This window comes from Gekko japonicus, unplaced genomic scaffold (assembly GCF_001447785.1).
Source record: "Gekko japonicus isolate JY-2015 unplaced genomic scaffold, Gekko_japonicus_V1.1 scaffold181, whole genome shotgun sequence".
In the NCBI taxonomy this organism is placed as follows: Eukaryota; Metazoa; Chordata; class Lepidosauria; order Squamata; family Gekkonidae; genus Gekko; species Gekko japonicus.
This window is the reverse complement of record NW_015171507.1, coordinates 99,572-124,901: the sequence shown is the minus strand read 5'-3', so window position 1 is coordinate 124,901 and position 25,330 is coordinate 99,572. Positions and strand designations below refer to the sequence as shown.

At 47.8% G+C, this 25,330-nt stretch overlaps 2 protein-coding genes across 2 annotated transcripts in view; both read left to right on the top strand.

Annotated features, from left to right (window-relative positions):
- Window positions 1-15,726, top strand: part of SBNO1 (strawberry notch homolog 1 (Drosophila)) — a 47,431-nt gene extending 31,705 nt beyond the window's left edge. Inside the window, exons 25-31 of the mRNA XM_015419288.1 lie at window positions 3,235-3,381; window positions 4,241-4,335; window positions 4,441-4,533; window positions 7,103-7,240; window positions 10,302-10,378; window positions 11,989-12,182; window positions 14,175-15,726. Of these exons, the coding sequence (XP_015274774.1) occupies window positions 3,235-3,381; window positions 4,241-4,335; window positions 4,441-4,533; window positions 7,103-7,240; window positions 10,302-10,378; window positions 11,989-12,182; window positions 14,175-14,317 (887 nt within the window). The 3' untranslated portion in view covers window positions 14,318-15,726. The remainder of the gene's footprint in view (window positions 1-3,234; window positions 3,382-4,240; window positions 4,336-4,440; window positions 4,534-7,102; window positions 7,241-10,301; window positions 10,379-11,988; window positions 12,183-14,174) is intronic.
- Window positions 15,727-25,121: 9,395 nt separating this feature from the next.
- CDK2AP1 (cyclin-dependent kinase 2 associated protein 1) overlaps window positions 25,122-25,330 on the top strand; it is a 25,361-nt gene continuing 25,152 nt past the window's right edge. The window contains exon 1 of the mRNA XM_015419310.1: window positions 25,122-25,274. The gene's annotated coding sequence lies outside the window, so the exon portion shown is untranslated. The remainder of the gene's footprint in view (window positions 25,275-25,330) is intronic.

Here is a 25,330-nt window from a genome sequence, read left to right as displayed (position 1 = left end):
CTCCTGAGAGCTATTGCAGAGGCCATTGTTCTGGAGGATGCCTCGAGGACATGCTTAGTCGTGTTGAGCTGTTGTTTTGCCAACACCATGCCTTTTGGATGACTCTGGCTGCCTGGAGTTTGTCTTCTGGGAGGTGGGTCAGAAGTTCGGAGAACTGTTCCCAGAGAGTATATTGATACCTATTCATGCAGGCTAGGTAGTTAGTGGCCTTGACTCCCAATGCTCCTGTGAAGTAGAAGTGTCTATCAAAGGCATCCAATTTCTTACCTTCCTTGTCAGAAGGTGCGGAGTGTGTCCTCTTGGATTTAGAGGTTTGGCTGAGGGTGCGAGAATAGGAATTCGGCATCTGCCTCTTGGACCCTATACATGTGGTCCAGTCGTCTCGTGGACACTGGGGCTGACGAGGGTTTTAGCCATGGTGCCTTTGCTGCCTGCAAAAGGACTGAAGACATGGGCAATGCTAAGGTGGAAGAGCTATCAAGCTGGACTATATCAAAAACAGCATCAGTTGCCTGCAGATGTTGCTGGACGACAGAGAGGCCTAGTGGGCCATTCTTTTGACTAAATCTGTGTATGACGTAAGGTTGTCGGATGGGGATATGGGTAGGACCTCAGCGACATCCTGGTTGGGAGATTTATGGCCAGGAGAAGTATGAGCCTCAAATGCTTCCTTATCCGAGTCTTCTTCTATGGAGACAGAGGAGTCTTGGTGCGGTATATGGACCGAAGTGTCCTCTTGACAAGCTATAGGTTTTGGTGGAACGACAGGGTTTGGAGTGACTTGAGGGTTGGGAGGACGACTTGGTTCCAGACTATGGTGGGAAGGACCGTCTGCAGGAGGATGAGACAGAGGTGCCGAAGGTCTTGACTTGTGTGGCGACCTCGATCTATGAACAGAGTGGGACGAATAGTGATCCCAATCAGAATAGCCTGCCGGAGTCAACCACGGCATGGATGGTGGATAAGCCCCGAACAGGAACCTCAACTATAGTTGATCCCAAGATATCGTTGGTGGAGGGGGCAGGAAGACTCGGGGGGATAGACTTCTGGACCGTGGACGTCTGGGAGACAAAGCAGTAGCCTGTCTGTGAGAACCGTCCCTGTAGTCTCGGTCATCGATATCAACAGATTGGACACGGAGACGCGGAGGATGACATTGCGTGCTGTGAGAAGCGTGTCGGTACCGACGTGTTTCGACATCGGGAGCCTCCGATAGCATCGATGCCGACGAAGTAGAAGGAGAGGGAGAAGGCTCAGCACCCACCTGGTGACTTAGGAGCTCTACTGTTTCGATGTCGGAGTAAAGACGCTCCACTTGTTGGATGGGGGAATCCAATAGTTGGATGGTCGGTATCGGTGGAGGAATTTGGGCCTCCGATATCGATACTGCCGTTGGAGCGGGAGGCACTGTAGGGGTATCACCCAGTGCAGGCACCGCTTCCTTCCCCTTCTTCGCCGCCTTAAGGGACTTTGAGGTGGCCTACTTAGTGGACTTGCGATCCTTACTTGCCTTGGCCTCCTTTTTGATTGGCGTGGAAGCAGAAGATTGCACCGTCGATGCCGGGAGTTTCTGTGTCAGGCGGTCGGCATCGGAGGCAGGTCTCGATGCCGGAGTTGTTGATGTTGATGGTCTCTCCTCCATCGCTGAGGTAGGAGTAAGGGCCGATTCTAGTAGCACTACTTTAAGGCGCGCAGCTCGGTTTTTCCACGTTTGATTGGGAAAACGAGCACAGTGATGACAGGACTCTGGCCGATGAGACTCTCCGAGACAAAAAATGCACAGGGTATGACGGTCGGGAGGAGCAAGTTTGCTGCCGCAACCCTTGCACCTATTGAAAAAACCCCACTTCTTCTCCATAAAAGAAAGTGAAGAAGAGGGAACGTTGGGGGGGGTAGCCCGAAAGCCTGAGGTAATCGGTAGACTCCCCCTCGGCAGAAAATAAATGGGTTGTTTTTTTAAAGAACAAACAAATAAGAGAAAGGAGAGGAAATTTAGAATAAGGAAATAATTCCTAAGAGCTGTGAGGTGAAATCCAAAAGCGAACCGATCTGACCGACAAAAAATAGGTCTACTCAGCACGGCGGTAAGAAAGGAACTGGCGGGATGTCTGCGCCCACCCCTCTGGGCATGCACGGTGGGGTTCCTGTGCATGCCCGAGGGACTGGGCGCGAAAATCCATTAAAAGAGCTTGCTACAGCACCAATCAATCCAGCGCGTGCGCACTAGATCCCATGGGTGTGAAGCACAGAGACCACTTCGAAGATCAAGTAGTGTCTAAACTGTGTGGTTAGACAACTGTGTTATCTTGTGTGCCTAAAACAAAGAGCTTAGCCAGCGTGGCTACCTATATGAGAGAGAGAAGCCCGTCAGCGTGGAATTTTGGTGTCTGAGAGACTGTGTGTGGCACCTTACTAGTTATATTTACAAGTTCCTTTTTCCAGAAACAGTTCAGGATAACCAGAAACCTATGTTGTTCTTTATTCAATAAATCAATTTTTGTTCAAACATATCCCAGGAATCAGTGCAGTCCTTCCTCAGGGCCACATAGTCCTCTGAAGTGCCCAGACCCTGGGTCATACTACCAAAAGAGAGAGAAATGGAATTTTTAATTCCTGGTGGCAGCAGGAAACTACCAAGTTTATATACACGGAGGGTGGTTTAAAGGGAAAAAATTCTCCCCCTATAAGCAAGACCAAATTCCTTTGTGCATTTTTCTTAATTCTGGCTTTTTCTTTTCTTTTTTTGGAGGGGTAAGAAATCCTGTAAGTAGCGGAAGTGCTGTTCTGCCACCCCTTGATGTCAGCAGGTGTTGGCGCTCATGCTATCTTTGGAGCCAAAAAAACTAGACACTTGCTCTTGCTATTTTAAAATAAAATTGATAGTCTTGGGAAGTAGAATTCAGTGCCCATTGCCGTACCCTCAGGGTGTCTGCTCCTGTAGAATCACAGCATAGGTAAAGGTGGCTGGCTTCTCGTGGCTCTCACCTCTTGGTCTTTGGGGGTTGTCAGAATGGCACTGTCCCACTGGTACAGAGAAGAGCCTCTGAATCTGAAATCATTGCAAGGCCACAGAGCACTGTGCATGGCCAGGATGTGGTAGTTAAAGAGTGTCCTCTGATTCTGCGTTCGTGCTTGGTTAAAACGTGTTCCCTCCAGGATAAGGGGAGAGATGTGACAGTTCCTCGTTCCAGCTAAGCATCTTCCTCATGCTTTTTAATGTTTTTTTTTTTAAAGATTACAACAATATAGGGAAATTTCTAAACCGGATTCTGGGCATGGAAGTGCATCAGCAGAATGCTCTGTTCCAGTACTTCTCGGACACGCTCAACGCGGTGATACAGAACGCTAAGAAAAATGGAAGATACGACATGGGCATTTTAGGTGAGTGCCGGCGTTCCCATAGTCTGGCCTGCAAGCCTCCCTTTGGAGTCCCAATTCCTTACCCTACCCAATAGTATGTGAACAAAAAAGATTGATGTGTCACGTACTGCTGATCCAGCTAGTAACAAGTCAAAGCCCTGCCTTGAACTGTTGGAGTGCTGCTGCTGCTGCTGCTGCTAGAGTTATACTTTTAAAAAGCCAAGCAGTTGAAGTTCATCTGAAAGCTTACAGCCCAGTTTCTCCGTAGGTTACCCTCTGCTACTTTCCCCTCCCACTTGGCGCTGGTCATGTGGTAGTTCCGGGGGATGGCTATATATCAGGGGTGTCAAACATGAGGCCCAGGGGCCAGAACCGGCCTGTCCAGGGCTCTTACGCGGCCCAGGAGCCACTGGTGCAAGGGAGGGAACAGGAGACTGCTTGGGGTGGGGAGGGGGTGGGGTGGAGCCACTCTGATTCCGACTTCAGCACAGCGGGACAGTCTTGTCTGCACCAGTCAAACGGCATGGAAGTCTTCCACTTGCAGCTGTTGTTGTGAACGTGGGTCAGTCGTACGTTCTCTCAGAGCTGTTCTCTCAAGAGCAGTTCTCTCAGAGCTCTCTCAGCCCCGCCTACCCCGCAGGGTGTCTGTTGTGGGGAGGGGGGAGGGAAAGGAGATTGTAAGCCGCTCTGAGACTCCAAGTGAAGGGCGGGGTATAAATCCCATCTCTTCTTCTTATGGCACACATGGCCCAGCCGACAAAGTGACATTTATGTCAGATCTGGCCCTCGTAACAAATGGATTCAACACTTCTGCTATATATGATAACACTGGCTATAAAGTGCGTGTCTTGTGACTCTCTTCTGTTTCCTCCCCCCAAAGATCTGGGTTCAGGAGATGAAAAAGTGAGGAAAGCGGACACGAAAAAATTTCTGACGCCAGGATATTCTACCTCGGGACATGTAGAACTGTACACTGTAAGTCTATTATGTTTTCTTGGTTAAAGTAATTAAAGACCCATGCTAAGTCTTGGCGGAAGGGTCTTAAACGGCTACGTATGTCCTTGTTTTTGTGTGTTCTAGATCAGTGTGGAGAGGGGTATGTCTTGGGAAGAAGCAACTAAGATTTGGGCTGAGCAGACTGGACCGGAGGATGGGTTCTATTTATCGTTACAGGTGAGGCTGCATCTTCTGTGAAAACCTCCAGACCATCATTTCTTCTATAGCAGAATTGTGGCTGCTCGAAAAGCTCTTTTTGTTGGCCATTAAGTATATTCAGTTCAACACAGACCTGACACTTGCTTTCTTTTCTGAACTAAGTCGAACTATTGTGTATGCATGTAGTACACTTCTAGTGTTAAAAGCAGTTCATGTAGACTATCTGAAATTATCCTTTCAACTGCCCTGCACTATTATTCCCACATTGTAGACAGTTGACTGAGGAAGTGAAGCTGCCTTATACTGAATTAGACCTTTGGTCTGCCAAAGTCAGTATTTACTCAGGCTGGCAGTAGCTCTTCAGGGTCTCAGGCAGAGGTCTTTCACATCAGCTGCTTACCTGATCCTTTTAACTGAAGGTGCCAGGAATTGAACCTGGTACTTTGTGCATGCCGAAGCAGAGGCTCTTCCACTGAGCCACAGCCTTACCTTTGTTCCAAGAGGATCTTTAAAGTCTCTGTGCACCAGAAGAAATGCTTCTGCTAGCAGAGCCAATATGCAGCAGCTGGTGTGACCGTGGGTCAGTCATAAGTTCAGAGCTGTTCTCTCAAGGGCAATTCTCAAGAGAGCTCTCTCAGTCCCACCTTCCTCACAGGGTGTCTGTTGTCAGGAGGGGAAAGGAAGAAGATTGTAAGCTGCTGTGTGACTTTGGATATAAATCCAACTCTTCCTCTCCTTAATGCCACCTGAGTGACTTTGTGGCTGAGGCCACTTGCATCAGGACTTTCACGTTCACATTCTGAGCTGCTTGGTAGGCGGGACTTTGTAAAATAGCTCATTCTTAAAAACGGCAATACTGGAAATCTATACAGAAAATAATAGAGGAAGTGGTTAATGTAAAACTTGACTTGATGCCTGAAATATATTTGTTAAATATAAAGCCGGAAGTGCTTACCTATAATGAAAAATTATGTAAGTATATATATTGTTACAGCTGCAAGAATACTGTGGGCCAAACATTGGAAAATGGAAAATACACCTAGACTAGAAGAACTAAGATATAAAATGATGGAGGTAGCGGAAATAGAAAAGTTAAATTTGATCTTACAGGGGGAAAATGAAGATATTTTTGTTGAAAGATGGTTAGGACTATATAAATGGTTAGAAAGTGAAAAGTGACTCAAAATATATGTACTTTCATGAAATTGTATAAAAATGTTTGCAAAATGCAAAATAAAAATACAAAAAAAAAATACGGCAATCAACATGATGAGTATTGAGCCGAAAGGGCATTGTGCAGTGAAGGAGCTAGTCAATTCAATTTTATTACGTTATAGTCCATGACCAAATCTACTTGACAAAAACAAACATCGTTCAGGTATACAAAGAGACAAGTTAAAAACTCCAGTTCAAATATAGAAAAAGAAAATTTAACATAAAAGTAAATAAAGAAATAGATTGTAAAATACATAACAAAGCATCATAGGTGACCATTTTTAAAATTTAAACCAAGGAATTTAAGAGGAACAAGAGGTATATAAAGACCTCCTGAAGGAAACTTAGTTCAAGCCTCAACAGTTCAAGCCTCAAAGGGGCGCAGGACTGAAATTTACTGTGCACTTTAATGGCCAGAGTATCTCTGAGTATGCGATCTTCGTATATCTCCCTTCCAAGACCATGGATGGCCTGGCATTACATCTGGCCACAGTGGAGGGGCCAGATTACAAGTGGAGCGGTGATGGATAGCCAGGCCGCTAGGAAAGCAAGTTGGTGCAGGTCTAGGAAAGAGGTTGACAGAGGTTGCTCGAAAGGATAGAAGAGGAGATTTTGCAGAGGGGGAAAAGCTGGGATGTGAGTGGTATGACGCTGGAGGCTCCTTACGTAATGTTAGCAAGACAGTTCCATGTTTCTGAATGGGTTAGGCTGGGAGAACTTGAACCATTTTCAGACCGTTGCCTTCGAATGCACGTTCGAGCTTTTGCGTGCCCTCCTTCACGCATATCTTTGCCAGTTGATCGCTGCCGTAAGGATTACTGCGCTTGCTTCTTCACGGGACAGACGGCCCCAGAAGGCTTTACGGCCTAACTGCACGAATCCAAGCACATACCCTGAGATGGTTCGCCTTGCTTAGCTTCCTCCCCACCAGTGTTCCCTTTAAGCTATGTTAGTGTGAGCTAGCTCACAGTTTTCTAGCCTCCAGCTCACACTTTTTTGCCTTGGCTCAGGAAGGAGGGCTCCAGAGCAAACTGATTTACGCAGCAGCCAAATCACTGGCTCACAACTTTTATGCCAGCAGCTCACAAAGTAGAATTTTTGCTCACGGGACTCTACAGCTTAGAGGGAGCATTGCTCCCCGCAGATCATAATCGACACAACCGTCTTCTAAAGAAACGTATTCGGCTCTGCCAGCCGATTGGGCTGGGCCTCGTGGATGCCTACGGTGGTGCTCTCGCTTGGCGCAGGGAGACGTCGCCGCTGTCTCCCAACAGGGAGGCCTCTGTTAGCAGCATAGGTCATTCCGTCTGACTTGTCACGTGGAGCCAACGGGGTTATATTTTTATTTATTTATTTGGTCTTTTTCCCCCAGATACGAAATAATAAGAAGACGGCCATCCTCGCGAAGGAGGTGAATCCCAAAAAGAAGCTTTTTCTACTATACAGGCCAAATACTGGGAAACAGCTCAAATTGGAAACCTATGCAGAGATAAAGAAAAAATATAAGAAGGTTAGTTTTAAAAGTCTGTTCCGTGCGTGTCTTAAGCGCCACCTAGTCGGTTCCAACTGATGGGTGACCCTGTGGACTAATGTCCTCCTAACCGCCCTGTCGTTAGCAGCTTTGCTCAGGTCTTGCTAACTGGGGGCCCTTCTGGCTTCCTTGACTGCGTCCAGCCATCTCATAGAGTCATGGAACAGAATGACAGAATCACAGTCGGAAGGGGCCCGACAGGCCATCTAGCCCCACCCCCTGCTCAGTGCAGGATCAGCCTAGAGTGTCCCAGACAAGTATTTGTCCGGCCACTGCCTGAAGACTGCCAGGGAGGGGGAGCTCACCACCTCCCTAGGCAGCTGATTCCAGTGTTGCACAACTCTGTCTGTAAAAAAGCTTTTCCTAATGTCCGGCCGGTACCTCCTTGCCCTTAATTTAAACCCATTCTTGCGAGTCCTCTCCTCTGCTGCCCACAGGAACAGCTCCCTGCCCTCCTCGAAGTGACAGCCCTTCAAACACTTCAAGAGAGATTAGGTTTGCCTCTACTAGGGCCAGGGCATTTTCGGTGGCGGCTCCTACCTGGTGGGATGAGCTCCCAGAGGAGATCCGGGCCCTGCGGGACCTTATGCAGTTCCGCAGGGCCTGCAAGACGGAGCTCTTCCGCCAGGCGTTCGAGTAGGAGCCGCCGCCGCCACTATCCTACCACCGAGGTAGTATGTCATCGGCTGCCCTATGAAAGTGGGGCAGGTATGCCCAGGCAGAAGTCATAGACAGCATAGCGGGACGCTACTGAGATAGCTGGCCACCAAAGCTGGATGGTTATTCCCATCTTGGTTGAATGATATAGCACCGTGTTATAGGATGGTTTTTGGGGTTAAATATCGTATTTTATTGTATTTTAGATTCTGGCTTTGCCGCCTGTGAACCGCCCTGAGCCTTTGGGAGGGCGGTATAGAAATCCAACAAATAAATAAATAAATAAAATGGTCCCTTGTGACAGAAACGTCATCCTCGGTAATGCAGGCCCGTAGCTACAGTGGGGCATTTCGGGGCCTTGCCCCTCGACTTCCCGCCAAGCCCCCTCGACTTCCATCCAACCCTCACTCCCATGGCTCTCTGGGCCACCCGGAGGACTACCAACTCTGAGCCACCCAGCGGACTCCCCACCACCTCCCCTTCCCCAAGCATGGCTTGCTTCCCCGCGTAGGCAGGCAGAATGCGAACACTGCCAAAGTGAGTTTTAAATTTTTTTTATTTTCTTTTATTTTGTGACGCCGGTGCCCTGATTTATTTAAAGGCCCCTCGAATGATAAAATCCTGGCTACGGGCCTGCGGTAGCGTATCCCACTCTTGGCAATGTATGGTCTTTCCGGCCCCCCCGCCTCCAGACTGAACATTCCCAAGTCCCTCAGCCTTTCCTCGCAGGACTTCTTGGTCTCCAGGCCCCTGATCATCCTCATCGCTCTCCTCTGCACCCGCTCCATTCTCTCCACAACCTTTTTTTGAAGTAAGGCCTCCAGAACTGCACACAATACTCCAGGGGTGGCCTGACCAACACAGTGTACAGCGGGACTATGACATCTTGTGATTTGGATGTTGTGCCTCCGTTGATACACCCCAAGATCTCATTAGCCTTTTTTCTCACGTTGGGTCTTCCTCTTTTCCCACTGCTTTCAACTTTTCCCAGCATTATTGCCTTTTCCAGTGACTCTTCGTAGCAACTCAAAATGAAACCAACTCAAAGTCTCAGTCATTTTACCTTTATATAAACGTATGGTAACTTGCAGTGTGAGAACCGAAGATACGACATATTACATTATGCCTGTGCATCTTGTTACCAAGATGTTGTTGATGTGTATCAAATCTACTGAAACATCATTGCTTCTAAAATGGATTCCAATGCATTGTGCGTGCCTAGAATCCTCCCTTTTTCTTTCCCTCTCCCCTCCTTCTAATCTAGGATATTCTCTTTCACACACTGACTAGCTAGCCGGTTTTATTGATTGAAGGTCTCTTTGTATCACCCTTTTAAAGGAGTGAACGTCAAGTGTACTCACCTAAAAATGTAAAGTATGAATGCGATGAGGGATGCTTACAAGAACCTAAAGGGAGCCCTGCTGGATCAGAGCGGTGGTCCGTCTAGTCCAGCCTCCTGTCTTATACAGTGGCCAACCAGGTCCTCTGGAGGGCCAACAGGGCATAGAGGCCGAGGCCTTCCCCTGACAAGAACATGAGAAGAGCTCTGCTGGGTCAGACCTCACTGTTCCATCTAGTCTCACACAGTGGCCAACCAGTTCCTCTGGAGGGCCCGCCTCAGAGAACAGAGGCTGAGGTCTTCCCTTGATGTTACCTGCTGGCACTGGTACACAGTATTCCAAATGAGGCCGCACCATAGATCTGTACTGGGACATAATATCAGCAGGGGTCATTTCCTGCAGGAGCGCACAGGAGTGGAGCCGGCAGTAAAGAGCCCAGGGGGCGGGCACATGCAACAAGCCCCACCCCCTGCTCCCAGCAGCCCTCAGTCCGAGCAAGAAGCAGCCAGGTAAGCTGCAGAGCCCCCCCCCCCCGGCCCCCCGGTCCAAAACAGTCCAGTGGCACCTTTAAGACCAAGTTTTATTCAGGTACAAGCTCTCCCTCCTCTGCCAGGACAGATCTGCACGTTCCCCACCACCACCCAATAGCTAGCAATCCAAAAGAGTCCAATGGAGCCTGAGCGGTGGGTGTTGCCTTCTGACACACTTCCGGTGATGTCAGGGGGTGTGGCATATGCAAATAAGTTATGCTAATAGGTTATGCTAATGAGCTCCTGCACCTCTTTTTCTGCGAAATGACCCCTGAATATCAGCAGTTTTATTCTTACTCCCTTTCTTTATAATCTCTAACGAGAGAGTCTGCCTTTTTCACTGCTGCAGCACACTGGGTTGACACTTTCATCGGACCCCAAGAACTTTCTCTCTCCGTCTCAGCAGGTTCAGGCTCCACATACACACACACTCACACTCTTACACTTTTTGCTCTTAGAACGCAAGAAACAGAGCCTGACTGTAATAAATTGTGTTGTCTGTTTGTTACCCAGGTACCTTCTGAAGATGCCTTTCCCCACTGGCTAGAGCAGCACACGTCCTCAGCAGACACCTGCACCCATGCTTACTGGTGAGTCCTCCCATACTGTAGTACAGTCTTCCTCCTGCGAGGCTACTGGACGTAGTCTGTATGGGGGGGTCTATTCCAAAGACTTTCTTTTGGGGGGGGGGGGAATACAGCAGAATGTTCCCTTGACGGCTTTACCACAGCACAGGTATTGTGAGAATTGTGCTAGTTTTATCTCGATTTTGGGAAAGGGTTTTCTGTTTTTTCTCTTCCTGTCACGTTTAAATATTAGGAATGGGGGGGGAGAGATAGCCAGAGGCACGTGGACCTGCATTTTCCACCTCAGAGAACATCATAAATTAAAAGTCCCACAAGAATCCTAGTGCTCTCTCTGTCGTTGTCAGAGAAGCGTGCTGAAATCCGTCACTGTAGATCCATGTTTGCCGTTAGCAGCTATTTATATTGTGGAGCTGCGGTGGCTCAAGTGGTTAAGATGCTGAACTGCAGGCTGTGGAAGGTCAATAGTTCAGCAGTTCGAGACCCGAGTTGCCGCATGACGGAGTGAGCTCCCGTCTCTAGTTCCAGCTCCTGCCAACCTAGCAGTTCGAAAGCAAGAAATTGCAAGTAGATCAATAGGTACCACTTTGGTGGGAAGGTAACAGTGTTCCGTGCACCTTGGCGTTTAGTCATGCCGGCCACATGACCACGGAAATGTCTTTGGACAGCGCTGGCTCTTCGGCTTCGAAACGGAGATGAGCACCGCAACCCTAGAGTTGGATTTGACTGGCTTTCGAGCAAGGGAACCTTTACCTTTACTATATTCAAAAAAGCTGTTTATATTAGTGGTATTAAAGTTTCTATGTAATGACTGAGGAGATGGAATCTGGTTGTCGGTTGCTTCTGTTCCTGTGAGGAGGAGGGAGTTGTGTGAGTTTGCTACACTTGCACAAAGCTGTTTCCTCATCTGTAAAGGAGAAGTTCCAATATGGCTTATGGAATATCATGTTTGTGTAGCTGTTTGTGGAAAATTAAAGATCTTAGGTTCTTCTAAGTACTTCGTCACCACCAGTTTGGTGTAGTGGTTAAGTGTGTGGACTCTAATCTGGGAGAACCGGGTTTGATTCCCCACTCCTCCACTTGCAGCTGCTGGATGACCTTGGGCAAGCCATAGTTCTGATGAGCTGTCCTTGAAAGAGCAGTTCTGGAAAGAGCTCTCTCAACTCTGCCTACCTCATAGGGTGTCTGTTGGGGGGGGGGGAGGGATTGTAAGCCGCTCTGAGACTCCCACGTGAAGGGTGGGATATAAATCCATTCTCTTCTTATAAATTACACATGGAATTCACTTCCACATGAGGCATAGACCACTTCAAGAGGGGATTGGATAAACCTATGAAGCAGAGGTCCATCAGTGGCCATTAGCCACAAAGTGTACATGGAACACTCTGTCTGGGGCAGTGATGCTCCGTCTTCTTGGTGCTTCAGGGGTAAAGAGTGGGATGACTTCTAGAGTTCTGGCCCCGCTAGTGGGCCTCCTGAGGGCACCTGGGTTTCAGCCACTGTGTGACCCAGAATGTTGGACTGAATGAGCCGTTGGCCTGATCCAACACGTCTTCTCTTACATTCTTAAAGTTGGTTGAAGGGCTGTGCCTTGATTCTCCTCCTCCTTCTTCCAGGAGAGGCAACTGCAAGAAAGCCAGCCTGGGCCTGATCTGCGAAGTGGGCTTGCGTTGTCGGATGTATTACGTCCTTTGCGGTTCAGTCTTGAGCGTCTGGACGAAGGTAGAAGGAGTTCTAGCCTCCGTGAGCGGCACCAACGTCAAGATGCAGATTGTTCGGCTAAGGACGGAGGATGGGCAGAGGATTGTAGGTGAGCGGTAATCACCCATCGTGCAAAAAGCAATTATTTTGTCCAAACATCAGGATGAATTCATTTCCCAGAGCAACCTGGATCCACCAGAATTCAGTATACCGAGTTGATGGCAGGCAAGCGACTTAAATGAAAATGCGGCACCAGCCCTTCCCTCAGGCCCACAAGCTATAAAAGAGAAGATACGCGGGGAAAGGGGAGGGAAGCTAGAGAAGGGGCATCTTTTGGATTTCCCAAACCAAGGGTTCAGGTAGCAGGTATTTTCTTGCCAGTTAAGGCCAGGCTGCTAAGTCACAAAACATGAATCTGCCTTATACTGAATCAGACCATTGTCCACTCAGACTGGCAGTGGCTCTCCGGGGTCTCAGGTGGAGGTCTTCCACATCATTTACTGCTTGGTCCTTTTTACAGGAAATACCAGGGATCGAACCCGCGACCTTCTGCATAGTCAGGGTCCAGAACTTCACAACTCGTTCACAAGGCTGAAACAGAAAAACCTCTTGTGATTTTTCATATGGGCTAGATCCTGAGTAGTGGAGGGTAGCAGGGCTTTTCCAGATATGTCAGCTCAAGGCAGAGCCCCAGAAAAGCTCCTTTTCTTGATGCTCATTGGAGAAGCCGTGGTTTGCAATGTTCCCTCTAAGCCATGGAGTCTTGTGAGCAAAATTCTACTTTGTGAGCTGCTGGCATTAAAGTTGTGAGCGAGCGATTGGGCTGCTGCATAAACTAGTTAGCTCGGGGGCTTCAAAATACGTTGTGGAATCTGGTACAAAAGTGCCCTTATCCGTCACAGATTGTTACTCTGGAAGTCCAGTGAGGACTCTAGGGCAGCAGAATTGAGGAAATTCTGGCTTAGGAGTCCAGCAGGGCTGAAGTTACTTCTCAGGGGCTGGTCCAAATTTGGGAGACTCCTTCGTGAAAGCATGTTTTGATTCCAAAATACACCAAGACAGCCCACGTGAGGATGGGCTTGCACTCGGGGGCCGCCCCCTCCTCCTGGATCAGCAGTCCCCTTCCAGCCGTGGGGCTGTGTCACTTTCATGCGCATTCCTTTCCTTGCGCTTAATTGCTTTGCCACAGCAACACGTAGGCCGCAGGAGGAGAGCTGCTGTAGAGGTTGCTTGGGTTATCCCTCGGATGAGTCGTGGGAAGTTTTACCTGTTATGCTTATTAGTACCGTTTGCTGTCAGGCCTAATGCCGCGTGTGGGAACTCCCGCAATTGGGTCTTGCTGATTTGAATGAACTATATCCTGACATGCTCTTTGGTTCCAAGTCATTCCTAACAGTGTTCCTGTCAATGCACCTTTAGCTTCAATAAAAGTAAAACCTTTCTACAAGCGTGTACTTCATTGTTGCTGTGGGGACCTGACAGGCTGCTCCCGTCCAGGCCCTGGGGTTTATTCTGTTCTTTATTTTCTTTGCTCAGGTGGGTGGCCGTGTTGGTCTGAAGCAACAGGACAAAGTCTGAGTCAAGCCAGCGGCACCTTTAAGACCAACAGAGTTGAATTCTGGGTATAAGCTTTTGTGTGCGTGCACACGTCTGTGAAGTGCACGTGCATGTGAAAGGGTATATCTAGAATTAACCTTTGTTGGTTCTTCGAAGCATGCACACACACACACAGAAGCTGATACCCAGAGTTAAACTTTGTCAGTTCTTCAAAGCGTGCACAACGCACAAGAGCCGATACCCAGAATCAGAGTTTGTCAGTTCTTCAAAGTGTGCACAACGCACAAAAGCCGATACCCGGAATTAAACTTCGTTGGTCTTAAAGGTGCCGCTGGACCCAGACTTCATTCTGTTTATTTTATTAGTACAGCCATCGACCAGCACAAATCACAATACAGAGTATGCTAAAATTATAAACAAATTAAAAAAAAATCTGTTCTATCGACGTCCTCTTCCATCCGCCTTTCCCACCTGAGCTTGAGGCGGATCAAGAGTCGTTTTTCACTCCATGCCAACCAAACCCCGCCTCTCTCATTCCTTGCAGGCTTGATCATTCCCGCCAGCTGCATGTCTCCCCTCGTCAACCTCCTGTCGACGTCCGACCAGTCTCAGCAGCTGGCGGTGCAGCAGCAGCAGCTCTGGCAACAGCACCACCCGCAGAGCCTCACCTATTTCAACAACGCGTGAGGAGGGCGGGGCGCCTCTTTGGGAAACCATCCGTTCAAGGCATATCATTCGTGTTTGAAAGAAATATCAGGGACAGATTCCAAAGAATATTAACTTTCAGTTCCATCATTCCCTCTCAGAACTGCGCAGGAGCAGAGAGGCACCGTGAAGGGTGATCCAACTGAAAGCCCGGCATTGCTTTACAGTGGTCCATGTGTCTTCTTCTTTTTTTTAATTATTCCCCGTGCTCTCTGTAGTGCTTCCTGTTTGAGATTTCTTTTTTACCATTTTTTGTGTGTGTGTGCGCGCGCGCATCCTACTCAAGCTACCAAACTCACGGCTTTTGTTTTGGAAGAGGCTTGAAAGTTCCCGGCCAAGCTGTCCATCCGTTCTCCTCGTCATCCAGCGCTCAGGGTTTAATGCAGTGCATCGGTGCCATTGCTGCAGAGGGGGAGGTCCTCAGATGCATGTTATTTTGAGTTTGTGTACAGAGACAATGAATCTACAATGGCAGGGGAAGTGTGTGCGGCGCGGCGCAGCGGTCTCCGCTTACGAAAAAAAAGAGTACGTTTATTTTTTGAAAGAGGATAAGCATGGGAAATCCAGAAGTTCCGCAAACCATGTGTCCGTTCCGGTCCGTTTCCCGTTTCTGTTTCCGGCTGTGCATGTCTTCGGATCGGGCATGAATGGGATCTTGCCCCCCAAACGTCAGCTGGGAGAGAGAGACACACAATCTCGCTGTGGCGTTGAGGGACCGCGTTCTGATTGTTAGCTTCTGCCCAGCTACTGCATTTTTCTGCCTTTTCTCCTTGAGGTTATATATTTGAATCTGCAGCTTGTTTTATTTTTGTGTGTGTGTGAACAAAAATCTTAAATTTTTAAAAGTTCATTTTTTTAATGTATTAATGGTGTTCCTAATGTGTGCTGCAAGGATGGCTTTTAAAAAGCCTGATTTCTTTCAATTTGTGTTTGTGTTGTTTTTTTCCTTTTCCCCTCCCTCTAAAACATTACCTTTTATCCAGTGAGGTTTCCAGAAACTTAAGTGCAAATTCTCTTCCATTTCACACGGCAGTCCTATTTTTATGGTTTTGTTTTTTTTTTTTTGTTTTTTTGTTACTGAAGACTTGAGCTGTAAATTAGACATGGGAGGGGGGGAGGGGGCACGCAAGGATTCCGATGTATGTACTTTTTTTTCTGTTGCCCCGTAATTTGAATACTGTTTATGTTGTAAGACATTGTAGAGTTTATCCTGGAGCTGTTTAAAATTGTAAATGTACAAAATGTGAATAGTCACTTATCTATAATATGGGTAAGTTTTGTTTTGCCTATAATAGTAGATGTTTATAAGAAAGTGAAGGACAATGTTTGTCATTTCTTGCTTGCACAGGTTGCACTATTGAAAATTTGAGATTGTATAAACCTGTCCACAAAACCGCAAGATACCAAAAATCTTGTAGGTGTCAAATAAAAAAAAAAAACTATTGTTCTAACAAGCCGCAGAATCATGTTTCATCATTCAGATTAATGTGCAGGTGCAGTTCTGTTAACAGCTTCACGTTTGAATTGTGATGCAAGTTCATGCCAAAAATTCTGAAATTACCACAAAGTTATGTTTTAAGTATTCAGATCACCTGCTTGGGAGATATTCCATGCACGATTAACTGCTCTGGCTTTCGCTTCTTTATATTCAGTCTCTACTGGGTTCTGGTAATTCTGCCCTGGCTATACATCAGGTGGGACCAATGCTCCCTCTAAGCTGCGGAGTCTTGGGAGCAAAAATTCTGCTTGGTGAGCTACTGGCACAAAAGTTGGGAGCAAACAATTTGGCCACTGCATCAATTAGTTTGCTCTTCTGGAGCCATCGTTCCCGGACTAAGACAAAAATATGTAAGCCCCGGAGGCTAAAAAGTTGTGAGCTAGCTCACACTAACTCAGCTTAGAGGGAACACTGCAGAGATGCAACAGATGACGGTGTTTGAAGCCAGAAAATAGCAGAGTTGTTGTAGTGGAGTATTTACAGTTTATTTACAGAGCTTACATGCACACAGCTTTGCAGCAGTTCAGAATATTCACTGACAAAGTGCTTCACATAACAGTAACCATCAAGGCAGTCCTGTACAAAGAACTCATTACGATATATACATACATTGACCAATCACAGTGCAGTCCTGTACTCTTGCTGAGTCATTCTGACACCTTCAGATATGATGCAACTTTGGTGTCATATGACCCCTTAGCTGTCATTCCAGATTATCTAGATCTAACTCATGTTCCATGACATAGCTGTGATCTTGCCTATACTGACAACAGAATGACAACACACCAGAATAGGCAGCCTGATGCATCTCTGCCTGAGTCAGCCCTCTGGACTTACCTGCTTCCAGTTGAGAAGTAAGACCAGAACAAGGACTTGTATAGGAAACTGACGATTTGAGCTGAGGGTAGGTAGGAAACTCTTGAGTGTGGACTTGTGGGCAGATGCTTCCAATATTCAGGAAGTATTAAAATATCCCACCTTTCCTCGTGGAAAGTGCCATCAAGTTGCAGTGTATTTATGGTGACACCGTAGGGTTTTCAAGGCAAGGAGAAGAGACTGGATTTATACCCCGCCCTTCACTCAGCGTCTCAGAGCGGCTTTAAAACTCCTTCCCCTCCCCACAACAGACACCCTGGGAAGTAGGTGGGGCTGAGAGAGCTCTGACAGAAACTGCTCTTTTTCAAGAACAGCTCTTATAACTATGGCTTGCCTAAGATCATCCAGCAGCTGCGAGTGGGGGAATCAAACCCAGTTCTCCCAGGTGAGAATCCGTGCACTTAACCACTACATTAAACTGGCTTCAGGGCTGGTTTGCCATTGCCTCGTCTCTGCGTAGCATCCCTGGATTGACTTGGAGGGGTCTCCCATGCAGGGTGCAGAATCTGCTGGTCCAGTGTACACTCTCCCTCCCCGTTGTGAATGGGGATAATTTGGTCCGAAGTGTGAATACGCACCCCTAGGGCTATTTTTGGGCAGGAACGGAGTTCTGGCTGGCTCCCAAGTTGGCCACACCCAGCAGGAACTCATTAGAATTGGCTACATTAGGGGTGTGTGGCCTAACATGCAAAGGGGTTCCTGCTACAAAAAAAGGCCCTGGGTTTTGACAACAAGGTAAACAGAATAAGAAGCAAATGGTGGGTGTGGCTGGATGACCACACTTTTTGTAACATGGGGATGCGGCTTAATATGCTAATGAGCTGTGCAGTCAGGGGGTGTGGCCTAATATGTTAATGGGTTTCTGCTGCTGGGTGTGGCCTATTATGCTAATGAGTTCCTGCTGGTCTTTTTCTACAAAAAAAGCCCTGCGCGCCCCCCAGGGTAATGCTACCACCACTCCCTTTAACTACACCGTCAACCACAGTATAAAAATGTGCAGGGATATACAATATAGGAGCAGGGAACAGTGAGGATGACATCATAAAGCTAAACATCCTAAGCACATTTACTTACAAGCATTGTTTTTAAATCTGGATCTTACCCAGCAGGACTGAGTCCAACAGAGTTTCGAAGCCCAAAACAGGTGCTCCGGCTAACCTGGCCCACCCAGAACCATGAAGTGTCCCAAACTTAGATGTAATCCAAAGGGGTGAAACCAGAATGAAAGATCTAAGAACATAAAAGAAGCCAATGTTGGATTGGGCCAATGGCCCATCCAGTCCAGCACCCTGTCACACAGTGGCCAAAACCCAGGGGCCATCAGGAGGTCCACCAGCAGGGCCAGAACTCTGGAAGCCCTCCCACTGTTGCCCCCCAAGCACCAAGAAGACAGAGCACCACTGCCCAAGACAAGAACCTAAGAGAAGCCATGTTGGGACAGGACAATGGTCCATCCAGTCCAACACTCTGTGTCACACAGTGGCCAAAACCCAGGGGCCATCAGGAGGTCCAGCAGTGGGGCCAGAACTCCAGAAGCCTTCCCACTGTTGCCCCCCAAGCACCAAGAAAACAGAGCATCACTGCCCCAGACAAGAACCTAAGAGAAGCCATGTTGGGACAGGCCAATAGCCCATCCAGTCGAACACTGTGTCACACAGTGGCTAAAACCCAGGGGCCATCAGGAAGTCCACCAGCAGGGCCAGAACTCCGGAAGCCCTCCCACTGTTGCCCCCCAAGCACCAAGAAGACAGAGCATCACTGCCCGAGACATAAGAGAAGCCATGATGGAACAGGCCAATGGCCCATCCAGTCCAACACTGTCACACCGTGGCCAATACCCAGGTGCCATCAGGCGGCCCACCAGCGGGACGTTAATGCCCAAGGACCTGCAACTGGCATAACTCCAGTTGACCACTCAAATGTATGGCTGATGGTGTAACTTGACCCATCAGGTATGTTACTGCCCAGGTGACCCAACCCATCAGGTGAATTGCCATCATGAGGCTGGGCACTCTGTAGCTATGCCAAGCCTAAGTAAGCAAAAAACCTTCTCCCACCTATGAGTCCTTGCACTAAGGAGACGGAATGCACAGGCCAAACGGCCTCCTGTATTCTTCTGGCCTTGAGCCAGTTTGGTATAGTGGTTATGTGTGTAGTGGTTCGGAGGCCAGGCTTGCTATTACCAGGGCCAGGGCTTTCTCTGTAGCAGCCCCATCCTGGTGGAACGAGCTCTCGGAGGAAATCAGGGCCCCGCGGGACCTTTTGCAGTTCCGCAGGGCCTGCGACACACCTCTTCCGCCAGGCTTTCACATAGGGGCCGCCACCATTCTAGAGACCTGGCCCTTGGTTTTGACACCCAGCCTGAGCCGCAGGAAGATCTGGTGCAGAAGGATTTTTAGAAAGCACACTGAAATAAGCCATCTTGAGTAACTATCTTCAGCACTTTCTGAAACTGTATTAATAATGGAATTGTTTTATATGGTTTTATGTGGACTTAACTGTATTTTATGTACTGACTGTGAGCCGCCCTGAGCCTGCATTGCGGCGAGGGTGTGAATGTGATCAATCAATCAATAAAATAATAAATTAAGTGTCCGGACTCTAATCTGGGAGAACTGGGTTTGATTCCCCACTCCTCCACTTGCAGCTGCTGGATGACCTTGGGCAAGCCGTAGTTTTGACAAGAGCTGTCCTTGAAAGGGCAGTTCTCAAAAGAGCTCTCTCAGCCCCACCTACCTCACAGGGTGTCTGTTGTGGGGAGGGGAAGGGGAAGGAGATTGTAAACTGCTCTGAGACTCCGAGTGATGGGCGGGGTATAAACCCAATCTCCTCCTCCTCCTCTTCTTGAAGCCTATAGGCCTAATGGTCTGACCAGCACTTGTGACTGGCCTCCCATCTTATCTCACTCGTTGAGGCTACAGTCAGCTTGACCTCAGGTTCTGAGCAAAAGCAGCTGCCATAATTTCTGCTTGGCCTGCATCTGAACCAATGTCTCTGAACTGAGAAGGGAGTACTAGGCAGACTAGTCTCTTGTCAGGCCAGGCTCAAAGGAACTCCTTTTGGGGGTAGCACCTTGGGGAAAGGGACTCCCTTGTGGAGGATGTTGTTCAGTCGCACAGTCGAGTCCGACTCTTCGCAACCCCATGAACCACATCACGCCAGGCCCGTCTTCCGCCGTCCACTGGAGTTTGCTCAACCTCCTGTTCGTTGCATCGGTAACACTGTCTAACCATCTCATCCTTTGCCGTCCCCTTCTTCTGTTACCTTCAGTCTTTCCCAGCATCAGGGTTGTCTTCTCCAGCGAGTGCTCCCTTCTCATTGGGTGGCCAAAGTATTTGAGCTTCAGTTTCATTATCTGGCCTTCCAGGGAACAGTCAGGGTTGACTTCTTTTAGGACTGTGGAGGGTGGTTGAAAGTAAAAAAGTTAAAAGACAACAAAGAGCCGGTGTGGTGTAGTATCTGGGAGACCCAGTTTGAACCCGACTCATGCCATGGAAGCTTGCTGGGTGCCCTTGGGCCAGTCACATTCTCTCACCCTAACCTACTTCACAGGGTAGCTGTGAGGATGAAAAGGGAGGAGAATGACGTAAGCCACGTTGGGTCCACACTGGGGAGGAAGGTGAGGTATACATGAATTAAATAATAAATAGCAGTCAACAGTTGTAATAGAAGTGCATGCCCAAAGGCCGTCACAATCAGTCACACAGATATAAATTGAGCATCAAACATGGATCGTAAATAGCATTGTTAAAATAACCAAACCTAAAAGTGCTTATCGATACTTTTTTTTTTAATTCCACCTGGACTGAATCGAGACCTAGGCTTCCTGTCTCATTACCAATGCTGATTTCTCCACGCCTACTGCTTCTCTGCATATCACACCTAATCCAGTCACACCTATTATTGTCATTTGCCTCCTAATCTCATTTGGCATCTGAAATCACTCCACTTCCCAATATATAGGACAGATGGACTCCCATTCTATCTGCATCCAAAGAAGTGTGCAGTGACTCACAAAAGCCTACCACAAATTTTGTCAGTCTTTAAAGGTGCCACTGGACTCTTACTCTTTTCAACTGGTGAAAACCAATGTTAGGCTATAAATTCCTTCCGCCATGCATTCCCTTCTGATGCCCCCATCTCCAAAAGAACCACTCCAAGATCAGGAACAGGTTGACTGTGAAATGCATTAATGTAAACGTTTGCATATTTGCACAAAATGTCTCTGACAAGATTTAAGGCAATGGTTGTGAATGTGGACAAGTCTCCTTTTCCCGGCTGGGTAGACACCCATCGGACGTTACACAATGTAACCTTTGATCACACCAGCAGCACGGTTTGCGGGAGTGCCAAGAAACTGGTGATTTCAGGGAATAATTTGTGCGACTAAAAGACTCCCTTGACCTAAGGAGAATTTGGGCAAATCTGCAATGAATTGTCCTTTCAAAATAAGTCCCAGGGCCAGGGATGAACCAGTTGCAGTGGTCAGCATCAGATGATGTTACGGAAGAACATTTTGCAAGTAGATGAAAATTCAAGCTTTAGATCATGAATTAGTGAGGCTCGTTTTTAATCAGTGGCAGCAAAATCTAATTAATGGGATTGCACTTTGTCTAAGGACACACTTGTTCTGTTTTGGAAGCTATTTTGGGTCAGACATCTTTGTGACATGACATTTAATTACACGTTTCATTGTGATTATGAAGGGTAACTGAGAACTGGATGGGAAATTCACACTTCTTTCTCCATTTGCAAACGGATTGGCATCAACTGAATCTGTGTAAAGGGAGATAATCAAGAAGAGTTGGTTTTATATCCCGCTCTTCACTACCTGGGACAAGCGGCTTACAATCGCCTTCCCTTCCTCTCGCCACAATGGACACCCTGTGAGGTAGGTGGGGCTGAGAGAGTTCTGAGAGAACTGCTCTTGAGGGAACAGCTCTGAGAGAACGGGGACTGGCCCAAGGTCACCTAGTTGGCGTCATGTGGAGGAGTGGGGAATCTAACCCGGTTCTCCAGATTAGACTCCTGCCGCTTTTAACCACCACACCAAGCTGGCTCTCAGACTAACAACTGTTTTAATTGGCTGACAAAAAGCAAAAATACGTTTGGATATACACTGATGGTGTGTGAAGTATGGGTGCCTGGCTAGGAAAAAGATCTTTGGGTCAAGGTAGACAGCTTAATTAAAATGTTCACTATGACTCAGCTGCGAGAGAAATTCCATGCTAGGGATTATTAAGAAAGAAGTTGAAAATAAAAATGCCAGTATGCCCTTGTATAGATCTATGGGGTCCCAGTCTTTGGATCAGAGCACTTTCGCTCTTCTGATCTTAAAAAGAATATCACAGAGCTGGAAAACGTATAGAAAACAGCCCTAGGGGGGGCTGAATCAGTCTCTATGGGGGGAAGGCTAAACAAACGCGAGTGAACAATTGAGAAAGAAAGCTTCTCTGCAGGAAGACATGATGGAGATTTATAAAATTATGCCTGGACTTCTTTCTCCCCCACAAATGCTAAAACTCGGGGGCACCAAATAAAACTGATGGGCAGTCGATACGGGACGGACAAAGGAAAGTATTTCAACCAGTGCAAAAACACCTTATGGAATTGGTCATAAGAACATAAGAGAAGACAATGTTGGATCAGGCCAATGGCCCATCTAGTCCAACACTCTGTCACACAGTGGCCAAAAACACCAGGTGCCATCAGGAGGTCCAGCAGTGGGGCCAGGACTCTAGAAGCCCCCAAAGGTCATCAAAGGAGGTCGTGATGCCCAGTGGCTTAGATGGGTTGGGAAGAGGAAGAAGAAGAGTCTCAGAGCGGCTTACAAACTCCTTCCCCTCCCCACAACAGACACCCTGTGAGGTAGGCAGGGCTGAGAGAGCTCTTTCCAGAACTGCCCTTTCAAGGACAGCTCCTGTCAGAACTATGGCTTGCCCAAGGTCATCCAGCAGCTGCAAGTGGAGGAGTGGGGAATCAAACCCGGTTCTCCCAGATTAGAGTCCACACACTCAACCACTACACCAAACTGGAGTTGGTTCTCGGTTCCTTATCCGCATTTCCTAGTTCCTTATTCACAAACCCAACAACAAACACTGAGGACAATTTAAAAGCCTTACAGCCCAAAATAAGGTTTGGACCATTACACATCCTACATCTCCACATTAAGGGGACTCTGCCCTCCAAGAGGACACATGCCGTTTCCTGGTCCAAAGCCTGGTTCTTGTGCCAGCTGCTCCAAAGTGGGGTGCCCCCAGGACAAACACACATGCAGACACTGGCAACTTAAATAGAAGCTTATGGTGCCAGAACCTGTGTTTGGACCTGGTACCACTGTATGCCTTCTTGCAGGGGACAGTCTCTGGGGTTTGAGGATGTGTGATCCGGGGTGGTCTAAAGATTGTTTTGGGGTTCACTTCCCCTCCGCGTCTGTATGTGCACTCATTGTGGGGGCACCTCACTTTGCTGCAGCTGACACAGCATATATCCCCTTGGAGGGCAGAGTCCCCTGAATGTAGGGGTGTGTGATTTCATAGAATCACAGAATCGTAGAGTTGGAAGGGAGCTCCAGGGTCATCTAGTCCAACCCCCTGCACAAGGCAGGGAAGTCACAAATACCTCCCACCACCACCACCACCATTTGTGATGGTCTAAACCTTATTTTGGGGTTCAGAGCTTTTAAATTATTTTTGACTGGATTCACGAATAAAGAACTAGAAAATGCTAGTAAGGAACTGGGAATCCACCTTACCCTCAAATGTCGAGGAGGGGATTAGAAACATTAACGGAAGAGAGATCCATCAATGGCTATGATGGAATCAATGGAAACCCCATGTCGCTCATGGGCCTTTTAGTTTAGCTCATGGGCCAGTTAGTTTTGAGCTGTGATTTGTAAGCTGCCTTGAGCCACGAGGAAAGGTGGGATGAAAGTACTTCAATGAATAAGTAATAAATCTGGCTGACCACAACAAGAGACAGGATAGTCGGTTGCATGGAAATTTGGTCACATCCAGACAGGCTCTTTGGGCGCTTATGTTCCGACAGACACCCCGCAAGTCATGGTGCGGATCTTTGAACTGCTGTAGAAGTGTCAATTCTCTGCTAGCTCTTAGATGCTAGAAAAGCCAAATGAAAGATACAGACCCAGTGTGGTGCAGTGGTTAGTGTTAGACTAGGATCGGGGAGGCTCAGGTTTGAATCTCCACTCTGCCATGGAAGCCGGCTGGGAACTTTGGGCTGGTCGTTCCCTCTCAGTCTAACCTACCTCACAGGGTTGCTGTGGTGGTAAAACAGAGGGAGAGAGAGCAATGTCCCTTCTTAATAGCTTTTTTATTGTTGGTGTTTTAAATTACAATAGGGATACAGAAAAACAAGGGGAAAAGGAAGCTATAGATATAATAATCTATAACTTATTCATAACAAGGATGATCAACATCTGAGTAACTACAGGGTATTTAACATATGACAGGTCGCTTTTCTAAAGTTCCGTACTCGGATTGCTTATGCAACTGTGGTACTGGAGCTGTGGAAACATTTGGCCATCTTCTATTATTTTGTCATCAGTGGTCGATTCCTAGATCCACCTAGATGGCTTAATTGCTAAAAACTCCAATTTACTGAAAGATCTAATAGCAAGCGGCAAAAATTGCTTAACATTGTTTTAAAGAATCATAATTACAGAAATTACTTTCTATGTTAGTTTCCAACATTTTGTTGAGCAACAGACAGCAAAACGTGCCAAAATACAAAGGGGGGGGAGGTGAGTCTGAATGTTGAGAAAAATGGTTAAAAAGGGCAGTATTTGCTGTCAACCAGGTGAGGGACAGATCCTCCATTCACCTCATTAATTTCTCAGCTGCTTTACTGATATTACGTATAAGCTCTTCTGAAAAACTGCAAACTTGGCCTCCACGGATGATATTTTTAATCCCTGCAGCCTCTTGGAGCACCCTTTTTTTTGCGGGGAGGGGGGAGCGCTCGAAATCCCCCTTTTACCCAATCCCTTCCCAAAAGAGCCCGTCCCTTTTTTTGAAACTTTCCGGTTTTGGAGGTGGAAAGAATGTGGATTAAAAAATAAATAAATAAATTCAGTTACGTTCTTCGCAGTCCGCCTTTCTCACGCGGCGTCCAGGCGGAGGAAACAATTTCCCCCACTCCTTTCTTACAGGGGAAAGTCTCAGGGGAGACCCCTTCCCTCCACTTTGTGACCTTTCCATTTTAACAAAACGCAAAAAAACCCTTTTTGGAAAACTTTCTGGACAAGTTGCCTCTCTCTCTAGCCCGCCAGACTAATTCTGCAAAAGGATGTGTGTGTGTGTGTGTGTGTGTGTGTAAATGCCAGTTTGGTTTTTGTTTTTTAATGCATTTACCCACCTACATCTCGCCAGCGCCAACTTGGCTCCCGGAGCGCGCTGCCACTCCCTCCCTCCCTCCTTCCCTCCCTTCCTTCGCGCGCTGGAAGCCCCTCTCCGACGGCTGGCAGGGGGCGCGCCGGGGGCGCCCTGGCCATCCCCGGGGCCGCCTCCGCCTCTCCCTCGGCGGGCACCTCGACGACCGCGCGGGGTGAGTGAGTGAGTGTGGCGGCGGCCGCGAGGGTGGGGGTGTGTGTGCGGGCGAGG